The 23188-nt window shown below is 38.4% G+C and overlaps 1 protein-coding gene across 4 annotated transcripts in view; it reads right to left on the minus strand.

Annotated features, from left to right (window-relative positions):
- Positions 1-7560: 7560 nt before the first annotated feature.
- Positions 7561-23188, minus strand: part of NUDCD1 (NudC domain containing 1) — a 61828-nt gene continuing 46200 nt past the window's right edge. For all 4 annotated transcript variants that reach the window (XM_052786860.1, XM_052786863.1, XM_052786861.1 and 1 more), the window contains exons 8-10: positions 22663-22788; positions 14701-14860; positions 7561-10665 (exon numbers count right to left, since the gene is read on the minus strand). In XM_052786860.1, the coding sequence (XP_052642820.1) occupies positions 10373-10665; positions 14701-14860; positions 22663-22788 (579 nt within the window). In that variant the 3' untranslated portion in view covers positions 7561-10372. The remainder of the gene's footprint in view (positions 10666-14700; positions 14861-22662; positions 22789-23188) is intronic.

Consider the following 23188-nt stretch of genomic DNA (forward strand, 5'->3'; position numbering starts at 1 on the left):
CAATAAAAATGAGTAACCTTGAAAAAAGCCTTGACAATTTCTGCATCAGAGAATAATGTTTTAATAACAATACAGAAGGAAATGAAAGGAAAACCGCTAGGTAACTATGATGAAAATCATGGAGAAAGGAAAGAAAGAGGAAAGAGCCCTGAAAGTGGTAAAAGCCCAGACCATTTCCAGCGACTGCAGCAACACATTGACAGACCACTCATTATCTGTAAGGGCATGTTCCTGGACATGGTGCATGTTACAGCTGCCAAGGTAACAGAATGAAAAGGGATGATCAGGGTTGGAAAGGCAATGTACGTGAAATCTAAGAACTGGAAACTTCTGAATCATGAGATATGCTTTGACACGAGAACACCAGCTGGTGTGGGGTATTACATGCAGGTACAGCCTCTTACCTGCACCTTTCTTTCATTAAGAAGTCAGCATTCATTCCTATGTCAAAGCTTTACTCATTCCTGCCACTGCAAAGAATGCCAGCCCCAATGGACCTACAGTTTAACACAATAAACCCTCAGCCTTTTGCTCACTTCTTTTTGTGTTCATTTTGTGAGTACAGTTCATCAGTAGGTCTGTTGGAGTTGTTCATTGGGTGCAAGATTCTGTCCACAGTTCTTCAGGTGAAAACATTTCCTCCTAGAAGATAAAAATGAGAGTTATAGAAAACAATCCAACAAACCAGTGTAAAAATGCTTACTGATTTAATGTTCTGGTGCCCACTTTGAATGTAAACACAGAGCAAACTTAGAAGCAGTAACAGAAGGTGAAGAACCATTCCAGAGCTCCACAAAATCAAGTTTAAAAAAAAATATGATGAACATGTGGATAAACATGTATTTCTTTCTTAAAATCCTCTTGCTCTTTAAGTTAAATTACCTATAAGTTATAAAATATAAGCTATATAAAACTAAAGCAATTAAAAATACAAACTTCTTGTCAGCATATCGTTGTGTTGAAATACAGAGTTTTCTCTGCAGAGGGATCAAAGAACCGTATTGCCACAGATTCACAGCAGCCAGGGTTATCCCTGTGTTAGTAAAGAAACACACGGATGCCGAGACAGGACACTTTCAGTTGCTTCATTCAGGTTTACTTTCCTGATGAGGGATGTTGATAGAGACAAGAGGTGATAAACCGCAGGCTGAGTTTTGCTTTCAGCGGTATGATAGGAGCTGCCTGGCAGGAGGTGGCTCTGTGCTTGCTTTCAAGCTGGGTTCCAGCCTCGAGAGAGCCCCTCGGGCTGCCTTTCTGCCTCAGCTCTGCAAGGCAGCCTGGGGCCGGGACAGACCTCCGCAGCGCCCATCCACATGTTCGGCTAGACCGACATCTGTCCTCCCCTGTTACCTGTGAAAAATAATTTCACTGATATCTCATCAATATGCTTACTAAAGCTGTGTGTTCAGGTTACTGGAGACACTGAATGCTGCTGGTTGACAGTTAATTTTATTTAACTAAAATCTGATTACATTCCCCTATAAGTTTAGTGATACTACTCTCACATGAATATGCTGTGATTTTTAATATTCCTTCAGAGTAAATCTAAATAAATGATGTGATGCACTGTTACTGTTTACCTTATATGTTTCTTTTTTTTCTAGGAAAGCTCAATCTTAAGAAGTCCAGCTGACGTGGGTTAGGGCACACAGGCCTTGCAAAGTCTCAGTTGAAGTGAAAACAGGACGCTACCACGCAGCTTTGCTGCATCATTTATGTTCTGTTATGAAGATAGCTGGAATATTCTCAATACAGCTCCCACCCCGGTGCCGTAACAAACAGTTTCAACATTTTCCCCCAGGTAGAACATTAGCCCCAACAGCAAAATCAACCACATCCCTCATAAGATATTTGGAGAGTCTAACTGGTCATGGGATTTCAGGGAAAGGGGCCACCACAGAGTGCGTTAGGTGAAAGGAAGAATCAAGTTTACAACCTATTTTTTTCTGGCTCAAAGAGAAAACAAAAATGTTGCTAGAAGAATGCCCAAATCCCATCTCAATGATCTTTTGACCTGCCCCTGGTTTCTCTGGATAGGTGTCCTGAAGAGACAGCTCCAAAAATCTTTGCTTTGAACTTATCTTTGTGCAGGTTTCCACTGTCTTTTCTGATACAGTTTCTGCCGAAGAAAAGACACAGAGAAAAGGAAGGAATGTTGTATAAAAACCTTTCTTTTATGAAAGGAGAAAGCATGTATTTTAAAGTCTATGAGTAAGAGTGACTGATGGCTCTAAAGGAATTTTTGAATGACTCTGCTTCAGTAATTAAAGAAGTTAATACTGATGTTAATAGAATATTTTTAGTGACTAAGACAAAAAACTGTAAACATCAGGAAACAGATACTTTCTAACTAGCTACAGGGCAGCACGAATATATAATCTTATTTGTATTTTAGTCTTAGAAGAAGTCCAGACTTTTTTTTTTTTTAAGGGCTTATTCTCTGAATTTTTAAGCTGCATGCTGGCTAGGTTTTTTGTCTTTCAAATGTTTGTTTATCGATTCAGCTAGTTTCTTGAAGCACTAGCATGTGAACATCTGAACTCCAGCAGGCTCATGTATATCAATGCTTAGAGTTATTAATTTCCCTAAGCAGTACAGCCATTTGTAACCCACTGCCATATGGCTTGCTTCTCATCTTCTGTGCACATTTTCATACATATAAACACATATGATACTCAATTTATTTAAAATATACCCCCAGCTTTCTCTGAATGTTTTTCTCAGTTGGCAGCAACCATTTATCCTGTTTCCTCTCAAGTATTTTAATGGGAAAAAGTCAAAACAGCTTAAAAAGCAACACACCTTCCTTGACCTGGCTTTTGAAGAGCTTCTCTGAATCTGGGCTCTGTGCTGTCATCACAGGAACTCTAACCCACGCCACAGCTGAAGGCACAAAAGTTTCCTCCATTAAAATAGAGAAGGAAGAGAGAGCTGGCCCAGAAAGGACGTGAAAGCAATGCAGTTTAGCCGTGGTTCAGAAACACATGCTGTCCCCCAGGAGCCCTTAGCACCAGACCTGCTCATCACCTATCATGGTACCCTTAAACTCATCTTCTAACAACTCCTCAAACCAATTCTCAACATAATTTAGTCTTCGCCTCTCTGCCCCTGGAAACATGTTTAGAGTTTACCTGTGTACGTAGATGGGGAAATCCTCCAAGGGGCAATTCAACAGTGTCCTCTGGGCTGTTCAAGCCTGGAGACACACACCCATTTCCTGAAGCCCAGGAAGGCTCAGTTTTGCCATAAACCACACAAGGCAGAGGACTACAGCAAGCAGTGGTTGAGGAATGTGGTTTTAACCCAGCACATGACAGTTTCCTCTAACTGAATGGCGGAGACACCAAGAGCTAAGCGTGACCTGGCAGATGAGAAGGAAAACTGGAGCTGTGCCATTTTGTACCAGTGCCGTAGCTGATTACAAAGCCAGCATCCCAAAGCTGAGAGGCTTGGGGCTGCAGACAGCAGAGCACTGCTGCCCGTTTGCTCGTAACGAAGCATGAGGAATCATGTACCTAAAAGCAGTTGCTTAAGGGACACAAGAGACAGACAGATTGAGCTTTGGCCTGACCTTTTATTAGGTATTTTATATTTCAAACCCAGCCACACAGAAACCCTGCATTTCAGAGGGAAGTCCTGTGCATATGGGCACAGCTGGACATCATTGGTACAAATCCATTATTGTTTTAACTTCACACAGTTAGAATCCCTGCAGAGCTGTAAGGCAGCATGGGCTGGGTTCTGCAAGTTGTTTCTTCCCAGGCTATAATCTTGCTTAGGAATGACAAGGGCTGCTAAGCTCAAGAAACATCCAGAAGTGGTAGGACTTAAGCAGCTGCACTCCCTTTGCATTGGCAGGTTGCTTTTAGCAGGATGCTTTTGAAGCACCATGAATTACTCACTACTCCTCTCTGGCCTTGCTGACTTTGACCACTGCCAGTACTTAGGAGGCAAAGCTCCCCTTTAAGACAGTGGCACTCAAGATTTGCAAAGTGAACTAGTTTTATAGGTTTTTAAGAAATATAGTTCACATAACAAAAACTGAGCAACAAACTGAGCATTAAATACTAATGAGAAGTGCTAATTATCTCCAGTTCTGAATTAATGTTCTCGTATGTTTACCTACAGGTCTGTGAATAATTCCACTAGAAAATTTGAGTTGTGGGAATTCATTAATTGTAAACATCAATCAACTCAAAGTTGAAAACACATAAATGTTGTCATGGTTTAAATCACATTTGATATAGAAATGTATCTCCAAGAATCTACTTCATGCTCTTTCCTTCCAAAGTAGATACTGCAGTCAGTTAGCAAGTTAACTTATTTCTGCTATCATAGAAAATAGAGATTTGTGACATTAGATAACTGCGGAAGAGCACTAAAATCTGCGTAGACACATCAGATGTGTTCACCCAGTGAAACGTTGTGCTTACTAGCCCACAGCTTGCTTTGTTTGGGCACCTCAGACCTTCCAGTATATTGAAATGCATGGAGCTGAGACTGCAGCCATGTAAACAGACAAAGTGAACCTACTAAAAATAAGTTGACTTCACTTTTTCCCCACTTCCTGATGGAATAGCTAGCAGTTCAAGCAACTCGCACACTAATTTTTCTCTGAAGCAGGGTCAGTGACAGATTCATTGATGTCCCCGTGGCATTAAGACACACCGGGTTCAAACTTTGAGGATAGTGCATCTGTTTTTTAAAGCACAAGGCAAAGATTTCTAAGAACAGAGAGAAAAAGGCTACTGACGTCCTTCTCAGAAAAACAGTGAAACAACAATAAAGCAGCCCAAGTTTTAGGGTTTTTTTTGGTTTCATGTAAAAAGGCAGATTTTATCAGATGTCACACTGGATCCAAAGAGGTTCAGAACCGCACTGCTAACTGCAGCCAATACTTTTTTATTTAAATATCTTGTAAGCTATTATACTTGCGAATTTTTCAGACAGCAGCTACATCAGGCAAGAAACAGCACAAAAGGAGTAATGCCGATCACATTGGCATCCAGGCAGTTTTGCTGACTTACCCTTGCCAAATGCATATAAAATGGGAACAGAGGAAGTCTTGGATCACAGACATGTTCTCTTTCTGATTGATCCAACTACTTTGAATGAAGTATTGCATATATTTCTAGGAGATTTTAAAAGGCAACTTGTGTATATTTTATCTTGCCTAAGCAAGCTTATTCTGCACACGTTCCCATGTTTTTACTCTTTCTAGAATATGACATTGCAACTCACAAAAATGTCTTCACAGCATCAGTTTTTATTTCTGTTTAGACGGTCATCAGCTCTTGATCAAATCAAGAGCCAGTGTTCCTGGTCTCTTTATGACTAGACATATCCATCTTGTACCTCATGCCTGTATTTTAGATACCCCATGTGCAAGTCTAATTCAGTTATTCAGGAAATTCCAATAAATTGTTCAACCTTAAATTACCATAAGGTACTGCATATTTATTAAAGAGGACACATGGAACAGGGAGAAGGAACAGCTTTTCAGAGAGAAAAATCATTAAAGGCCAGTCAGCAGCAATTTCAGTGATAAAGTGACTGAATTAGTATTCAGTGGATCTTATTTCTTTTCCTACTAAACCTCACTTGTTTTGATAAAAATAAATGCTTATTGCTCCTGCATCCTTTCTTCCAACTGGAGGCATCTGCTCAATACTTGGCCTCTGAGCTGTTTAAGTTTGGGTATAATGCAATACTGAGATATCATATATTTAATCCTCAGCAGAGGAAAAACTCCACAGGATTCATAACTCACGTTTTCGCATAAAGCAGTTATGATATTACAACATATTTATGCCAGACTTACAGGTGTTTGCATTTTGATGTGGGACAAAAACAGTTGGACAAAAACAGTAAAGATGAACCAAAAACATAATACAGATTCCAAGGGGCCTTTGAATTAATTTCTTCACATTCAAGAACTTATTCCCAAGTGTAAATCCATGGTTTAGCATACAGCAAAATACTTAAGGTCAGACCGCTGGCTTCACAACAGACTCACTCATGAACAGATTAATGAAGAATCCATGCTCTGCTGTCAGTAGTGTTAAAAGATTCTCCTCTTTGGAATCCACCCCATCTTCCCCAATACTTTAAGGCAGTATGAATACATACATGTGTGTGCATATACAAACATAGATGAAAATACAAACGTATATACACACACAACTCTTGCACATTCAGAATGCAACTAATACATTAAGAAAAGCTAGTGGATAATGTATATTCATCATCACATAATAAAAGTGACACTTTAAAATGATTGTTTGAGTTTCTTGTGTTGTTCTTGACAATTCCTTGCAAGTGCCAACTTAGATTGCAGAAACACACCGGAATGGTTCATAAAGGATATTTTGCCTAGAGCATTAGATCAGTAAAGATTATGATATGTATTTTCCAGGTCTACATCTGAACTTGTTAATTATATCTATCAACATATTTTAATCGATACCCAGATACCACATCATGGTAAACATCTTTGTTAAAAGAAAGTAATTTTTCAGAAGTAGCTTAAACCTTTTTTAAAGAAAAAAAAAAATTACTCCAGCAAATACTTCTCCAAGCAAAATAGTACTAAATCTTGAATTTGAAATTATTGCAATAGTCTTGACCAAAAGGCTTCGTTGATACTTGGTTCTTCTACCTCAAAGACTGCAGCTAAGTTGTCTTTTGACCTTGCTAATCTTTATCCATAGTACAAATGCAAATGCATCACATGGGGAGGAGGGGAAAGAAATCTCACCAGATTTCCAGAAAGCTGTTACAAATGACACGTGAGACTGGCAGCACAAAATTTTAAATCAAACTAAAAATTGTTATTACATGCTAATGTGTGATTGACTGCAGGCTTCAAGTTCATCTTACCTGCATAATGAGAATAGAAAATATAAATTGACAGAAGGCAAGGAAATTCAAAAGTTATAGTGGTAATAATGTCCATTATTGAAACAAAGCACAGGAAAATGAAATAAAACATAAGCTTCAACCTTATTTGTTACTCTCAGAGGGTCTGCTGTTTCACTAATGGAGCCACCTTTTGACAGAGGACATACGTACAGACCAAATCCTTCCTCTTCTCCTTCACTCTCCTGCAAAAAAGCACCCCTGGGTTGAGGTAGGGGGAGAGGAAGGAAGTGCAGATGTCTCTCCTTCTTCCATCTAGGAGGGTTTGTCCAGATCATTTGGGTCTTGTACACAACAAAGACACAGTACGAGAGGATGCAACGTGCACTTTAACACAAGAATACACCTGAATACTTATCAACCCCATCCAGTAACTACCTCCAACAATTTGTATGTTGGCAGATATGGGACACAAAAAAGACTGTACAGGGGTTTTCACAGCAATGAACGAGGAGTGCAATAGTGCATGTCTCGGCAACAGACGTGACTTTGCAGCGCAGACACCCATCGGAACTTTGCCCTAACAGAAAGCTCCTTAATGTAACAAGCCTTATTTTAAGGAATTTCTTATTTCTATTTTTCTATTTTGTTTCAGTAGCAGAGGAAGGATGCACGTTTTAAATTAACAGAAATCCTTTAAAATAATTTTAAAAACCCTTTATTAATAAACTTAACATTTTTTCCATTTATTTAAACTTGTAGAAGAATACATGATACATTCCAAATATGCAGCCAAGTAAAACACTGAAAAAGAGTATTAGAAATAAATAATATTGTCTGCAATAGCCAAATATTTTCTCAGAAATTCTGTCAACAGGTTGTGATTGGGACCTCTCAGGAAGTACTGTGTTTTAAAATATAAGATTTCAAGAAATAAAATCCTAGAAAAATTGAAGTATGGTTCTCAGAAAACCACCTCTTTTAAATATTCACATTCTATACTTCATATAAGCCTACAGTAATACACTAAACAAATGAGCCTTAAAATTAAGTGAACACAGAAATGGAAATGCTGATAGGAAGCCTCTCCCTGTGGCTTGCAGCCATTTAATTATAGTAGCTTGCTGTGCAACAGCATGCAAGGTTCCTCAAGGCAACAAATCTTTTAAATAATACAATGTTCTTAACTCTCGTAGAAAGCAAAATAAAAGAGAGACTATGTGACAGAGAACACCATGATTGCAAATAGATGAGTAACATGGAAAAAGGGATGAACCTCTTCCCCATGTTCAGTTGTTCCCGGGAGCAAACAAGAAATCCCTTGAAACAGACACACATTTGGGCAGAATGTGAGTTTTAGTCATTACATATTGTAATACAGCCTCTGAAGAGGTAACTGTTTTACTTGACTTTGTTTCCTCTGTTGCAGGAGACAGCAGAAGTATGTTTCCAGATATCTAACCCACAGCACGGAGAATCTGACAAAGAACAGCTGACGTTCTCATCTATACTGAAGCTTCCTGCAATAGACCTGAGGTGACAAAAGCATGTCACCTATGAATCCTTCACTCCTTCATTCCTCCATTTCCCAAACATCACAACATGTTCTTAACTCTGTGTTCCCAATGATTAAATCTCAGGTTACTAAGTAATACTCATATAAATCTCAAAGCACTTTATGTTGCACAGTAATCAACTACATAAAATCTTTTCTAAAAGACCTCTGCATAAATTGTACCACTTTGTTTGACATTATTGCCAAACAATGAAAATTCAGATGCAAAACAGTCACAAAACAGTAATACATTCACTGAGCCTTTTTAAGAAGCATTTTCAAGACAGTTTTAAAAAAATAGAATGAGAAGGGAAGGTTTGCAAATCAAGTCTGTTTTAACTTTCCCAAGTAAGAGTAAGGAAAAACTTTTCAATATTGGATATACAATATAATACTGCTGTAAAGAGGAGGCAAATCGGGTTCCTTGAAAAGCTCCTGCATTTGGAGGTTTTTTTGCAAGCCACAACTGCTTGTCTCCCTTTTAAATTCTCCAGATCTTAGTTAATCATTTCACTGATACAAGTCAGGAGAATTTACAGGAGAATCGAAACAATCACAACTAAGAAACTATTAGTCCATAAAAAAGGAACACTTATTTTCCTCTCAATAGATCCTTACGGAAGTCTGAAATAATATTGGAAGAGATGCAAACTATTAGGCCACTTGTTGTATTTGTGTCAGTCTCAGTAATTTGTGTCTTTATCAGTACTTTGGTACTACAGCCCACAGCAGCTTTCCTGCCAGTACACAATATATCAGGCATTCTTTGTTATGGAGCTGTAAGCAAACTATGAAAAAAAAAAAAAAAACCAAACAAAAAACCCAACCCAGGTTGGAGCTGTCACAACTGACCCCTTTTTGGTTTAACTGTATTGACAATGTCAATTTAAAATAAGAAACAAAAATCTTCAGATACAACTATTCAATACAATCAACGATGCCAGTTTGTTAAACTGAAGCATCCTCATGGGCTGTGTACTCTTACATTGCAAATACACCACATTCGGACTTGTGCATCACAGACAGAATGGTTACCTAATAACACAGCATTTACAGTAGTATCTGAGGCAGAAGCGGCACTTCTGAGTTTCCCATCTCAGGTTACAATACAGGTGCTTTTTCTATTAGCCATTTTCCAATTATAAATTAGTCACTTGAAATGAAGTACAATGTCAAATGAAAATGACACAACTGAAAGTAACTAGACCTTGACTAATACCATTCAATATGTAATCACCAGCTATACATTGACCCTTACTTTGCTTCAGGAAAAAGCTGCTAAAAGCTGTTCTAGTGTCTCTTAAAATGTGAACAGATTTCACTGCAAGCATGAGTAAGTCCCAAATCAATAATCTAAAATCTGCATATACAATGAAATTATTCCACTTGAATTAATTACCTGGATAAGGAACATAATACTCCATTCATTCCATTCACATTTCACTCAATACTACTGAATATTGAAATATTAAGTCACTTTTTTTGCCAACAGTATTTGAATTTGGGATTTTTCTTTTCTTTGTGATACACACTACTTTGCACATCATATGCTTGTAACTCAAAGCTTTATTTTCTTTATCTGACTACTTCTTTCATATGTAAACAGTGGCATTTAAAAACAGAAATGAACTCTTGAAACTCAGAAGGATGGCAAACACAGTCATTTGGAAAAAACAATGCATAAATCTATTCACCTATGCAAAGGCAGCCTCTGACAATTGCTTTGAGAAAGCTGTTAGTGCAGAAGACATTTTCCCATAGCTCTGAAAAAGCTTGCTTCAGTGACAGCAAAGTTGAAAAACTTTCTCTTACAGACAAATTCTAATGAAAAATTTTGATTCCCCTGTAAGATATCTCCTTTTTAAACTTCAGGAAATTGTACTGAACTTCTCAGATCATTTACCTAACCAGTTCTTTAACAAATTGTTAACACAAACTACAGCAGAATATATTGAATAATTAATTTCCAGAGTTCACCTTTATTAAAAACAAGGTTTTTGTTGTGAGAACAAATAATCTCTCACTTGTAGCTTGAAAGCCTAAGATAGGATCATTGGCTTCCAAGGTTGCTACTAGCTGCTTAGCAACCTGTCCTACTTGTCTTCCTTCCTTCCTGTTGTAGAGAACTGTGGACAGAGGAGTCGGCTGACGATAGATGAAAACTCGTCGCAAGCACTCACAAAGAGCAGCATAGGAGTAATCTGGAGCACACGCCATGAACTTCTTGTCTTGTTTTGATGCTTGGACATAACCTGCATACCCCAAAAAGAAGTAGAAGGGATAAGTAATATATTGGTTTCAACAGCACTTTAACTGGCTAAGACAGAAATCAAGCTTACCTTAAAAAATAACATGGAATTAGTAACAAAAAATGAAAGAGATATATGTTGTTATTAAATAAACCAATAGTTTTTGGAGGTATGCATTAACCAATTTAATACCAATATACAATTCTTCTGTACATTTTCCTAACTGGCATTTTTGATGCATATGTATAGATAGCTACATACTGTTCCCACATCCAGCCCCTCTCTACCTCACAAGGTGTTCCATTTTCTCAGCAAGATCATAAGGCGTGGATACACATCTTGGCCCAATATTAGGAGTCTAAGCAGAATAACTCTCTTCTCTCCCCTCATCACCCAGTTTGTAATTACATTTATAATTTAAGATTTCTGAGCCTACCTAATCTTGAACAGACACTTAAAACTTGTCTTCTGTTTAGAATTGACTGAAAAAAACATGAGTTACTTTTCAACATGCTATAAACTTTGCTAATATTCACTGAGAAGAAAAAAAATCTTCTGTTTCCTCTTCCACTACAGAGCTTAATTATTAAACAGACTTATTTCAGACTGATTTCCTTTCACACTTCTGTAAAGAGACTTGAGACACAATCTTTGAAAAGTGATCTACCATCCTTCTGAAAGGTTATTTGCTTTACTTCCACTGAACAATGCATGGCAATGGTTATCACTGAAAGACAGCACCTCTGAGAACAGCAAGCATGCTAGAGTTTACTTTTTTGGGCTCTTCCTCTTTCCTTATTATCATAGGGTGGAGGTCAAAGTACGTGTACTGGGGCTGGCTGGGATGGAGTTAATTTTGTTCACAGCAGACCGTAAGGTGCTGTGTTTTGAATTTGTGACTAAAAGTGTTGATACCACACAATTTTTTGCTATTGCTGAGCAGTACTTGCACATTGTCATGGCTTTCTATTTTTCCAACTCTGCCTGCCCCCCAGTAGGTTCGGGATGCACAAGAAGTTGGGAAGGGACACAACCAGGACAGCTGACCCAAAGAGCTCAACCCCTAAGCTTTCTTGCTTTTGCTCTTCCTGTTCTCTCCTCTGTCCCACTGCGGGCAGGGAAGGGGCATAGAAAGAGAGCAAGCAGCTGTGTGGTGCTTAGGTGTCCACCAGGGCTAACCCACAACAGTACCGTCACACATTAACGGTACCTTTTTTTCATGCCTTGAAAATGTTCTGTTTTGGGTTTGTTTTAAAATGTTAATGCTAAGACTTCTAAATTTACAAATGCTTGCTACTGTTCTCAAAAAGCGATCTCTGTTCGAATCCAGCTTGACAGTTTTCACCACAAGACAATTAGTAAATATATAGCTAGACTATCAATTGGCTTGATTGCTGTACTGGGAAATATTACGACAGCCAGAAAAACTTTCCAAGTGTAGAGTTCATTAATTTAATTCATGTATTTAAACACTGGCACTAATAAAAACAGGATTTAAGTATAGGTTTGCAGGTAGAAGCAGCTTTTGAGACAAGGGACTTGTATTTACATGGGATTTCCCAGAAAGAAAATCGTAGGCTCTTTATTTTTTTAAAAAACAAATCTAAAAAAATGTCACTGTCCTCTATTTTTCTGGTTTACAGATACAACCCTGTTCGGAGCAGGGGATTTATACAGCAAGAAGGAAGAAATTCTTTACTGTGAGGGTGGTGAGGCACTGGAACAGGTTGCCCAGAGAAGTTGTAAATGCCCCCTCCCTGGAAGTGTTCAAGGCCAGGTTGGATGGGGCTCTGAGGAACCTGGTCTAGTGGAAGGTGTCCCTGCCCATGGCAGGGGGGTTGGAACTAGATGATCTTTAAGGTCCCTTCCAACCCAAACCATTCTATGATTCTATGACTAATGAATAGTCAGTGAAAGACACAGCCTTCTTCAGTAAACTGTGGCAAGAGTGGGCAAGATCACGCAACTAACTCCTTGAACCAGCAGCAAATCATTAGACGTTGGCAGCCAAAGGTCTATTCAAGACCAATTGCTTTTTTTCAACAGAAGGTCATTAGGACAGATATATAGAACAAAAAACTTGGTCCCTTCAGTTTCCCTTTGGCTCCTTCCTTAGGTTTCAGTCCAAGACTTGAACTGAAAAATATTAATTTCTCAATCATCACCTTTGTATAGCTTGTTAAAAACTAATTCCAAAAGTTCAAGCAGAGGAAGAAGGAAATAGGGCTACTACCATTGCTTTGGTCAATGTAATGAATACTGTAGGTTTTGGAAAACTAGCCTTTTAATCTAAAAAATACTGCTTTTTACTACTAGCTCTTGCAAAATACTTCTAAATTTGGTTGTAGATAAACAAGCTGATGACTTACAACACCTCTGGCACATAAAAGGTGAACTAGATTAGTACAGAAGTGTAAACTTCAATTAATACTGTAAAATGATAGTACAATAAGGAGAAAGAAGTACAGGAACAATGTTGGGTTTTATCACCTTAGGTACAAAACGCTCAAAGATATCATAATTTCCTTCCTCTTATTTTCAAAACAATAGAAACACAATCTTAAAACATTACTACAAAGTCAGCATTGAAACTTGAAACTAATAGTAATATGAAAAAACATCTTAATCCTTTTCATCTGCTTTTTTCCCAGCATAATGAAATTTGTAATGAGTAAATAAAGAACAAATTGTGAAATTAATCTCTTTTGTTAGACAATTCGTTAAGATGCTTACAGCTTAATTTGATCTTAAGTTAAAATAACAGGCTATTAAAAAGTCATTCATATTACAAAACTAAATAAATTGCAAAAACTCAGAACAAAACTAGTTATGTGTTATGGTAACCTGTGTGAGCTCTATAAAACAGCTAATATCTTCCCTTTTATTTTGGACCCACACTGAGTGGTGTGGTCAAACAAATGTATTTTGGGGAGGGAGGGAATAAATTGTCACACTTGTGGTATTATTGAAGGAATGGGTCTAGAGAACACTTAGAGAACATGAAGACTATAGTTGTCACAGCAGAAGTAAATTCTGGACCAGATTAATTTTCATGAAAACTGATTTATCTGTTTCTTACTTGATAGGTACAGTACTGGGCTACGTGGACCACGTATTGATATTGCTATTTGATCTGATATGGCAATTCTTACTCTTGCATCCATATTTTTCAAAGTACTTTCTGCTTCTGAACTTTAGGATTCTGCTTCCGACCTTTAGAATTCTGCTTCCAACAGTGGGTAAAAACAAATTCTTAGTCCTGATTGCAAGAATACAACAATAACTAACGATTCTTCACAATCACATTTTCTACTTTTCTGGCAGTCTGTAATTTCAGAAGAGTTAGGGGCTTCTTGAGCCAGAGCTGGCACAGTTACACTCTTGACTGATTCTTCATGTCATGATGATTTTTGATTTTATTTTATTTTCAAATTCATGAAAACTTTCCATGCCCACAAAGTTTTGTGGCAGAGGGTTCCATAGCTTAAATGTGCATACGTGAAGTATTTCTTTTAGCTTCTTTTGAACCTACTATGTACCAGCATCACTTGATGCTCCTAGCTCTTATAAGAGACGAAACAGTGATCATGTCCAATTCTTCAGACTTGTCACTTGGGACAATGAGATAGGAAAAATCTAAAGGTCACTTATTAAAACATATTACCATAAGCATATATACACCTAGACATGTCATCAATGAACTGCAGCTGTTTCCCTGATGATTTCTGTGTGAGCGTTAAGGTGATGATTGTGCTTTTAAGTCTTTAACTCAAGTTCACTTACCCAAGGAACTCTCCTCTTTACTGTGCTTGCATCCTGTATATGGTCTGAGAAGGCTTATTTTCCTCCCAAGGCATAAATATTTTATTTATTATGTTCTAATATTTCTAAAATTAAGCTACCATGCTGCTATCAACAGAATTATAGTAGCTTTAAATTCAAATTTAATTAAGTGAAATATCAACAGAAGCCATGCTAAGAATATTCAGGTAGAAAAGTCTCAGATAGAGGACGGTGACACAGAAGTTAATTTCTTACCTAAAGCATTAAAAGTTGCAATGTGTTCCCACATGTTCTCTGGTTGGTCAGAGTGGGGCTGCCAGAGAAGAGCATCAACATCATGCCTCAGGCAGAAGCATGGCATTTCTCTGGGATCCACAACAACTGAGAAAAGATACTGGTTGCTTCCAAGATTAATCTGAAAACAAAACAAAGAAATACAAAATATTGATTCAAAGCATAAATAGCAGATTCTCTCACACATACTGCCAAAGTTAGATGATCAACAGCTTCACATTTGTTAGTTGACAAAATATTTGAATACATTATGCTGCATCCCACTGATCAACAGCTCCATACACTACAGGTAGCCAATACATTTCAAGCAGATGCAATTAAGTTTCTTGGGATAATATTTAAGGAAACATTATGTCCACTACACAAGCAAATGGGAATGTGTTTTGTGTAGAAATGGTTTTCTAGGATAGAAGATCCTAACCTACAACTTCTGATGTTAGGACAAGATTCTCTGTAAGTGATCACGTCTGGTTTTCTGCTGTGCCAACAGGGAAGGAAATACTGTCCCTCTGCAGTAAAAGTTGGTAAGCACTGGAACAAGGATTAGTTAGAATACTAAAATTATGAAATGTCAACAATTTTTTATTTACTCAAAATCAAATAATTACTAGATTTCAGATTAGCACACTCTTCATCAAATATGTCTAGGTCACCAAAACCACTCAATAACCACTTCTATTCACCAGGAATGAACAATTACATAAGAAAGACAGGACAGGCGTATCCTGCTATCTGAATAAACAATAAGAATAAAGAATAAAACAACACATATTTTGAGTTTTCTATGTAAAGCCTTCTAAATGAAGTTAATAGCAATACCTTTAATGTAGCACTATGACCAGAAAATGCTCAAAGAGGAAAGAACAATCTGTTCCCTTAAGATCTATCAAGAAAAAACACTCAGGAATTCCTGTTTGTACTCAGAGCTGACCTACATTGTTCATGTTACCAGATGAACAAATACATTTAGTCTGGAGAAGAAGAGGCTGAGGGGAGACCTTATCACTCTCTACAACTACCTGAAGGGGGGTTGTAGTGAGGTGGGTGCTGATCTCTTCTGTAAGGTGGCTGGAGATAGGACGAGAGGAAACGGCCTCAAGTTGCGGCAAGGGAGATTTAGGTTGGATATTAGGAAAAATTTCTTTACTGAGAGGGTTGTCAGACATTGGAATAGGCTGCCCAGGGAAGTGGTTGAGTCACCATCCCTGGAGGTATTCAAAAAGCACGTAGACAAGGTACTCCACATGGTTTAGTGGGCATGGTTGATGGTTGGACTCGATGATCTTGAAGGTCTTTTCCAACCTAAATGATTCTATGATTCTATGATTTGAACTGTATTTTACATCCAGAAGCTATGTCTGCAATAGCAACATGCAGGATTATACCTAATACATGGTATAATATATTGCTCCTCAATCAGCATTTCAGAAGCTGATATTTGTTGACTAATGGTTCGCAAGTAGTTGTCACAGCACTCTCTATTACATATATTGTGGCAATAACTATGAACTGCAAACCTTTTATGCTCTCGTTGTACAAATGTTACAGGAAGGGGTGTCTGTCTTGAAGACCTTAGTTTAACCTTAACATAAAATCCAGTGGACAGAAACAACAGCCAGAAATTTGTTTTATCAAGGTTATACAGTCTATGGCAGAACTAATATAATTATTTCAGCTGATTAAGTTCAAGTCTAATGGCTCAACTTCAAAAACAGCTTCATACTATTCAACAGGCACACAAATTCTTCAGTTGTATTAAAACTGCAAAAGAGGTGAAATAATCCTCAGTCTCCATTAGGGCCAGATGCAATCATGAAATGAGGGTTACTGATTTTCTAAGCAACTGAGAGGCAAAGAAACACTAATAAAGATAACATCAAGAGCTCCACTAATAAGGTGCCTTAACAAGAACAAAGCAGAAAACAGGAGGCAGGTGTTATATTGGTGTAATGAGCTGAGCAAAACAGAAAGTATGAAGTCCTAGTCCCTCAAACTTCTTAACATCTGAGAAAGGTAAGTCAGCAGAGGTCAGGCACATGACACCGACAAGAGGTGAGTGGAACAGACCTCTAAGGAGCACAGGAAAAATAGGCAGAATGAAGGGGAAACAACTTGAGAAAGGGAACAAGTTGAGACTTCTCATACACTCAGCTCAAGACTCCCCAAGCTTCTCTTCCCCAGAACTCCCTGTAGATGTCATCGCTTCTCATTTTTAAGCTCTTTCCACCAATAATCCCTACCTGCTTTGTTGAATAGGAGGCAGCACATTCTTTGACTAATCCTGAGCTTTGGCTGTGTTTACAGGCCAAACAGCTACTGCCTTTCAAACTGGATATGGACTGAGTTACTGTGGTGGGTTTGACTTTGGGTGGCTGCCAGACACCCACCCAGCTGCTCTCTCACTCCCCTCCCCAACAGGACGGGGGAGAGAGTAAGATGAAAAAGCTCGTGGGTCAAGATAACGACAAGGAGATCACTTACCAATTTTACCATAGAGGGCAAAACAGACTTTACTTGGGAAAAATTAATTTAATTTATTGCCAATTAAAAATAAAGTAGGGTGATGAGAAACGAAGACAAAGATTTAAAAAAACCCTTCCCCACACCCTTCCCTGGCTCAATTTCACTCTTGACTCCTCTACCTCCCCCACTACCAGACTGGTGCAGGGAGATGGGGAATGGGGTTGGGGTCAGTCCATAATGCTTCCTCTCTGCTGCTCCTTCCTCCTCAGGCTTTTCCACTGCTCCAGCATGGGGTCCCTCCCATGGGATACAGTCCTTCACGAACTGCTCCAAAATGGGCCCTTCCCAGGGGCTGCAGTTCTTCAAGAACTGCTCCAACATGGGGCCTTTCCACAGGGTACAGTCCTTCAGGAATGGACTGCTCCAGCATGGGTCCTCCACCGGCTACAATTCCTACCAGAAAACCTCTCCTGCGTGGGCTGCTCTCTACAGGCCACAGCTCCTACCAAGAGCCTGATTCCTGGGTGGGCTCTCCACTGACTGCAACTTCCTCCAGGGCACATCCACCTGCTTTGGTGGGGTCCTCCACAGGATGCTGTATGGATATCTGCTCCACTGTGGTCCTCCATGGGCTGCAGGGGGACAACCTACCTCACCATGGTCTTCCCCACAGGCTGCAGGGGAATCTCTGCTCTGGCACCTGGAGGACCTCCTCCCCCTCCTTCTTCACTGACCTTGGTGTTTGCAGTGCTGTTTCTCTCACATTTTTCTCACTCCTCCCTCTCACTGCTGCTGCACAGTATTTTTTAGCCTTTCTTAAGTATGTTTTTCCTGAAAGGCCTCCAGCATCCCTGATTGGTTCAGCTGTGTCATAGTGGGTCCACTGAGATGGATAACAGACAGAGCACTCTTCTTATCCACAGCTCACTTTATTATGCATCAGTCCTTTAGCTAAGGGAGAGGGTTGAATTCTGAGGAATTAACTCTTATGAAACTTCTTTGAACTGAGGAATTAGTTTCATAGAGAATCAAAAAAACTGCACAAATGTTTACACCACAGTAAAATCCCAGCGTTAGCACAAAAGTAGCTTTGAAGTCACCAGCAATCACCATTTTCAGCCAAAGGTACAACAGGATAGAAAAATTATTTACATATGGCAAGAAGTAAGCTTTACAGCACACAGCACCGAGTAAGCTGTAGATGTCTTTCAACAGCAGCTACACATATTTTTAAGGGTCAAGCACTTAGTATTTTGTAAATCCCTTATCTAGTAAAGCACACATGAAAAATTAAAAAATATATTCTTTTAGAAGTACCATATCAGAAATGTGATAGTTTTACAAACAACAAGGTTTTTATTTTAATAGAAACAAACATCTGTAGTTAAATAAAAAAAAACCCCAAACACCCGACATGCAATTTAAGTCTACATGTGTCCCAACAATAACATTACATATGATAAGAACAAGTGTCATGTTACTTAGCTATTGTTAATTTTTACATCACAAGCAGTTTTGAACAGACTATAGGAATTAAGGTTTTTTTCCAGGTTTCAATACGTTTGTGGAATATGTAGAGAAATATTTTAAATGCACAGCACCTCAGCAAAGTAATTCTGAACTTCGATTACTTTTTTCCCCCAGAAGTAATTTGGAGTCTTTTGAAAAACTCAATAAATGCTCTTTAAGCTGGGTTAGTTGCCTATTTTACATGCAACAGATATACGGATCACTTGGACAGACAGCCCAAATGCAAAAAGTTTTGTGAGTGTTGTCAGAATATGAGAAACTGAACTGCAGTAAAGAACCATTCAAACTTGAAGCAGTTAGGCAAAGCATCCAGAAGCAGAAAAGCTCTTGAGGAAGACCCTGCCTCTTCTCTTGCCTATTACCACTAGAGCATCTCCACTCCAATGGACATGCACAAATACATGACATGTCTCCCACACTCCTGTAGCTCAGATGTAACATGATGTATTTCACAGAGACATATGCAGTTTTAGTTAACAGAAGCCATTCTGGCACCTACTGAGAAGGCAGACTCATGCTTCTATATAGGCATATGAGCAAGGAAAGAGTGACCTTGCATGTCAGCTAGTAGAAAATGAACAGAACTTCTTCTGTTGTGTTTCCATAATCCACCTGTCAACCAGAAAAGTCTCCTGCCACAAATAACTGCTCTCTGAAATTACCTACCGCAATTAGCTATTCAAAGACCTAGATTTACGTAGTCCATTCCCTATTTTCTCCTTGCTCCACAAAGCACTGGGAATACTCTCTTCTTCTGTATCTAAAAAACAAGCAGCATCTCTTCCCCTAAGCCATCCCAGTTTTGCTAAGTATTGGGATGCCTGGGTTTCCCCACTGTAAGCACACAGCACCACTTTGTAGTTCAGGCATCTTTCAGCATTTTTTCATCTACTAATTTCTGTGCATTTTATCACACATGTGCCTACAACTGGTTTTAATAGGATGTGTAATACAGAACTCAAGCATATGGTAGTATACATATTAAACTATGTAACACAGAAGGCAAACTTTATGTTGTAAATGCTACTGCAAGCAGTTCCAAAAACAAGGTAGTGTTTTTAGGCAGCCCATACTTTTCACCTGACAAAGCCCCTCCCCTCCACAGCAAAAAATGTTGTCCATCATGCATCTCTAGTTTCTGATGGCTTGGAAACACAACACACTGGAGTTTAGGCCACCATTAACCTAACTTAAAGAACTAATATTACTAAAGCAAATATTTCTCTATAGGAGAAAATAACTGCATTTGAGCTAGAGGAGACAAATGTAGTTTTGCCACACCCATTTCAGCTGGATTATTGCCATTGAAATGCACTAGAAAGTGTCAAAAAAATAGAATCGTCTCTTTACAGAACAGATATCATGACATCATCTATGTTTATATCCTTAAATTATAACTCAAGGTGGGAAATGTTCCTATATAAATATTTCATGGTCTTAAATTCTCTAAGATTCTGGACACGTTTCACAAAGTTGTTTCCAACTTAAGAGCAAAAAGACATATACAACTGTATACTACTGATGATGGTTTACTACAAAGGTGAAAAGCTGTATCAGCTACATTTCTGAAGGAATAGGCCCCTGAATTGCTAACAAAAAACACCAAACAATTTGAAAGAAGAACTAAATCAAAGTGAAAATATATTCCTGTATGGTGAAAAATCTACTGAAATACTCATGTTCCTAGGTCCTCCAACAAGGAGCAAAACCACAAGATCACATAGTTGAGATTGGAAGGGACTTCTGGAGATATTCTAGTGCAATCCTCCCTGCTCAAAGCAGGGTTGGCTAGAGCAGGTTATACATGCAAGAAAATTTCCTACCCACGGTAATTGTCCTTTGACCATAATGCTTTAAACACATTAGCCTTTGGATTACCTTTATGCCACCCATTTTTAAGAGCTCTTCACAACCACCCTGGAGTTCAAACTTGCTCCACAATGTCTTGCTGTCTGCTAGAAAGCAGTATACATCAGATCTGCCTTTCTTATCCCATGATACCATGTTCCTCCTGGTCTGTGAAATGTCTCTGGGGCACAAACTTCTGACCCTTTGGGGCAAGAAGCAGTAGTTTAAGCTAAGTTATTCAGAACTTTATCCAGTCTGGTCTTGAAAACCTCAAGGACAGAGGCTGCACAACCTCACTAGGCAACCCGATCCATGCTACAATCATGGTGTAAAAGCTTTTCCTTCCACCCAGTGTGAACCTCTTGTTTCTACTTATTCCTACTGTCTCTTGTTCCCTTACCATGCATCACTGAACAGCTACAATCCATTTGAAATGAGTCACTATGAAATGTCCTCCTACCAAATACAGATCTGACAAATGTTACCTATTATGCTGTATCCACAAAAAAGACTACTTTCTTGGTGGAGCATGCTAGCCTCTAAAATTGATCTTTTTTTTTTTTTTTTGGCAGCACAGATGCATGTACAGGCATATATATACACATATATATACACACACACAGACAAATACATATGTATCTGTGTCGTGGTTTAACCCCAGCCAGCAACTAAACACCACGCAGCCACTCACTCACTCCCCCCCACTCAGTGGGATGGGGGAGAAAATCGGGAAAAGAAGCAAAACCCGTGGGTTGAGATAAGAACGGTTTAATAGAACAGAAAAGAAGAAACTAATAATGATAATGATAACACTAATAAAATGACAACAGTAATAATGAAAGGATTGGAATGTACAAATGATGCGCAGTGCAATTGCTCACCACCCGCCGACCGACACCCAGCTAGTCCCAGAGCGGCGATTCCCCCGCCCCCCCTTCCCAGTTCCTATACTAAATGGGACGTCACATGGTATGGAATACCCCGTTGGCCAGTTTGGGTCAGCTGCCCTGGCTGTGTCCTGTGCCAACTTCTTGTGCCCCTACAGCTTTCTTGCTGGCTGGGCATGAGAAGCTGAAAAATCCTTGACTTTAGTCTAAACTGAGCAACAACTGAAAACATCAGTGTTATCAACATTCTTCTCATACTGAACTCAAAACGTAGCACTGTACCAGCTACTAGGAAGACAGTTAACTCTATCCCAGCTGAGACCAGGACAATCTGTACTATCAAAGGAAAAAAGATACAGATAATTTTTTTTTTTTTTAAAGTAAGAACAAACCAAGATCTGTAAGACACAGACTGAAGACTTCTTCTAGAGCTTTTCTGGGGAAAAGAGAAATTATGAACTGATTCAAAATCTTATCCTGTAACTATGACATTTTCTGTACAAAACAGGTTATCCTATATGTACTCTGCGTGACACAAGGTAGTGATGACGTGCAATGCCAATGTTTATTACAAGCTTAGTAGAGACATCTTGGAAAAAAAACCCCAAACCTCAAGACGACAACTTAATCTGTGACACTTTCATATAATTGTTTCCCGCTTTAGCCAATGGACCAGATCAAGTCCTAACTTACTGTTAGTCAAGGTTGCTTACAACCCAGATCAAGCCTCTTATCAAAGCATTTTGCTTACAATCTGTTATTTCCAGTGTGATTGACAAACAAGTATCATAAAGTGATCTATGCTCCAGCTCCATAGTAAAAAGGGTCAACTTTAACAAGCTATCTGAAAAGTTACTGAGAAAAATGCAAGCGAAGGAACCTAGAAGAATTTTATGCCACTGAAAAAGACCCCTTTCTTATAATTATTCTGACATAACTTTGCTTTTTCAAATGGCTCACTTGTGAAAGTATACATATTTTTTAAATCAGAATAAAAGGAGCCTTGTTTTTACATTAAAATGACAGTGAAGAACATACATTGTTTGATAATTTCTGTTGCTACTGTGATTTTACATTATGGAAGAAATTTATGTGGTTTCACAAGTTTGCACAGATTTTTATTCTGATAATAGAATTAACTTGCATATCATAAAAAAAGTTTTACAATATTTCTGTAACAATTTGCAGCACTTACTACATGAGTGACTTTCAATGTATCGCCATCAAATCTGCACAAGCTTGCGCTATCTTCAAGAAAAGCATCACATTCTTCTAATTCTTGAGCATTACAAGGTGGGTTTTCCTTTTCAGGGTTTGGATTCTGAAATAAAAGTCAATAAACTAAACTGAAAATCTGAGCTACTGAATATATACACATATATATACACACACATAAATCCTTTTTCATAACAAAAAAAAAGTTCAATAGAACAGGAAGAATCATTTGTATATCATTACATACTTAAAGATTAAGCTATTATGTACTTATTCAAAATGAATAGAACTGTTTCTGTTGTGGAGGATAGCATGAGTGGTAGGTACAACAAAATCCATTTCAGTTTAAGGAAAGGTATATAAGCCACTAAAACATGGACAATAAATTCCCTTCTGTAAGTAGCAAAAGTATACAATCCTGAAAACCTACGCAGGTTTAGTAAATTTACATCATTTTAAGCTTCTTTCAGATTGCCATCGGAAATGCTATTAAAAAAATGGATTAA

This window comes from Harpia harpyja, chromosome 5, assembly GCF_026419915.1.
Source record: "Harpia harpyja isolate bHarHar1 chromosome 5, bHarHar1 primary haplotype, whole genome shotgun sequence".
Classification (NCBI taxonomy): domain Eukaryota; kingdom Metazoa; phylum Chordata; class Aves; order Accipitriformes; family Accipitridae; genus Harpia; species Harpia harpyja.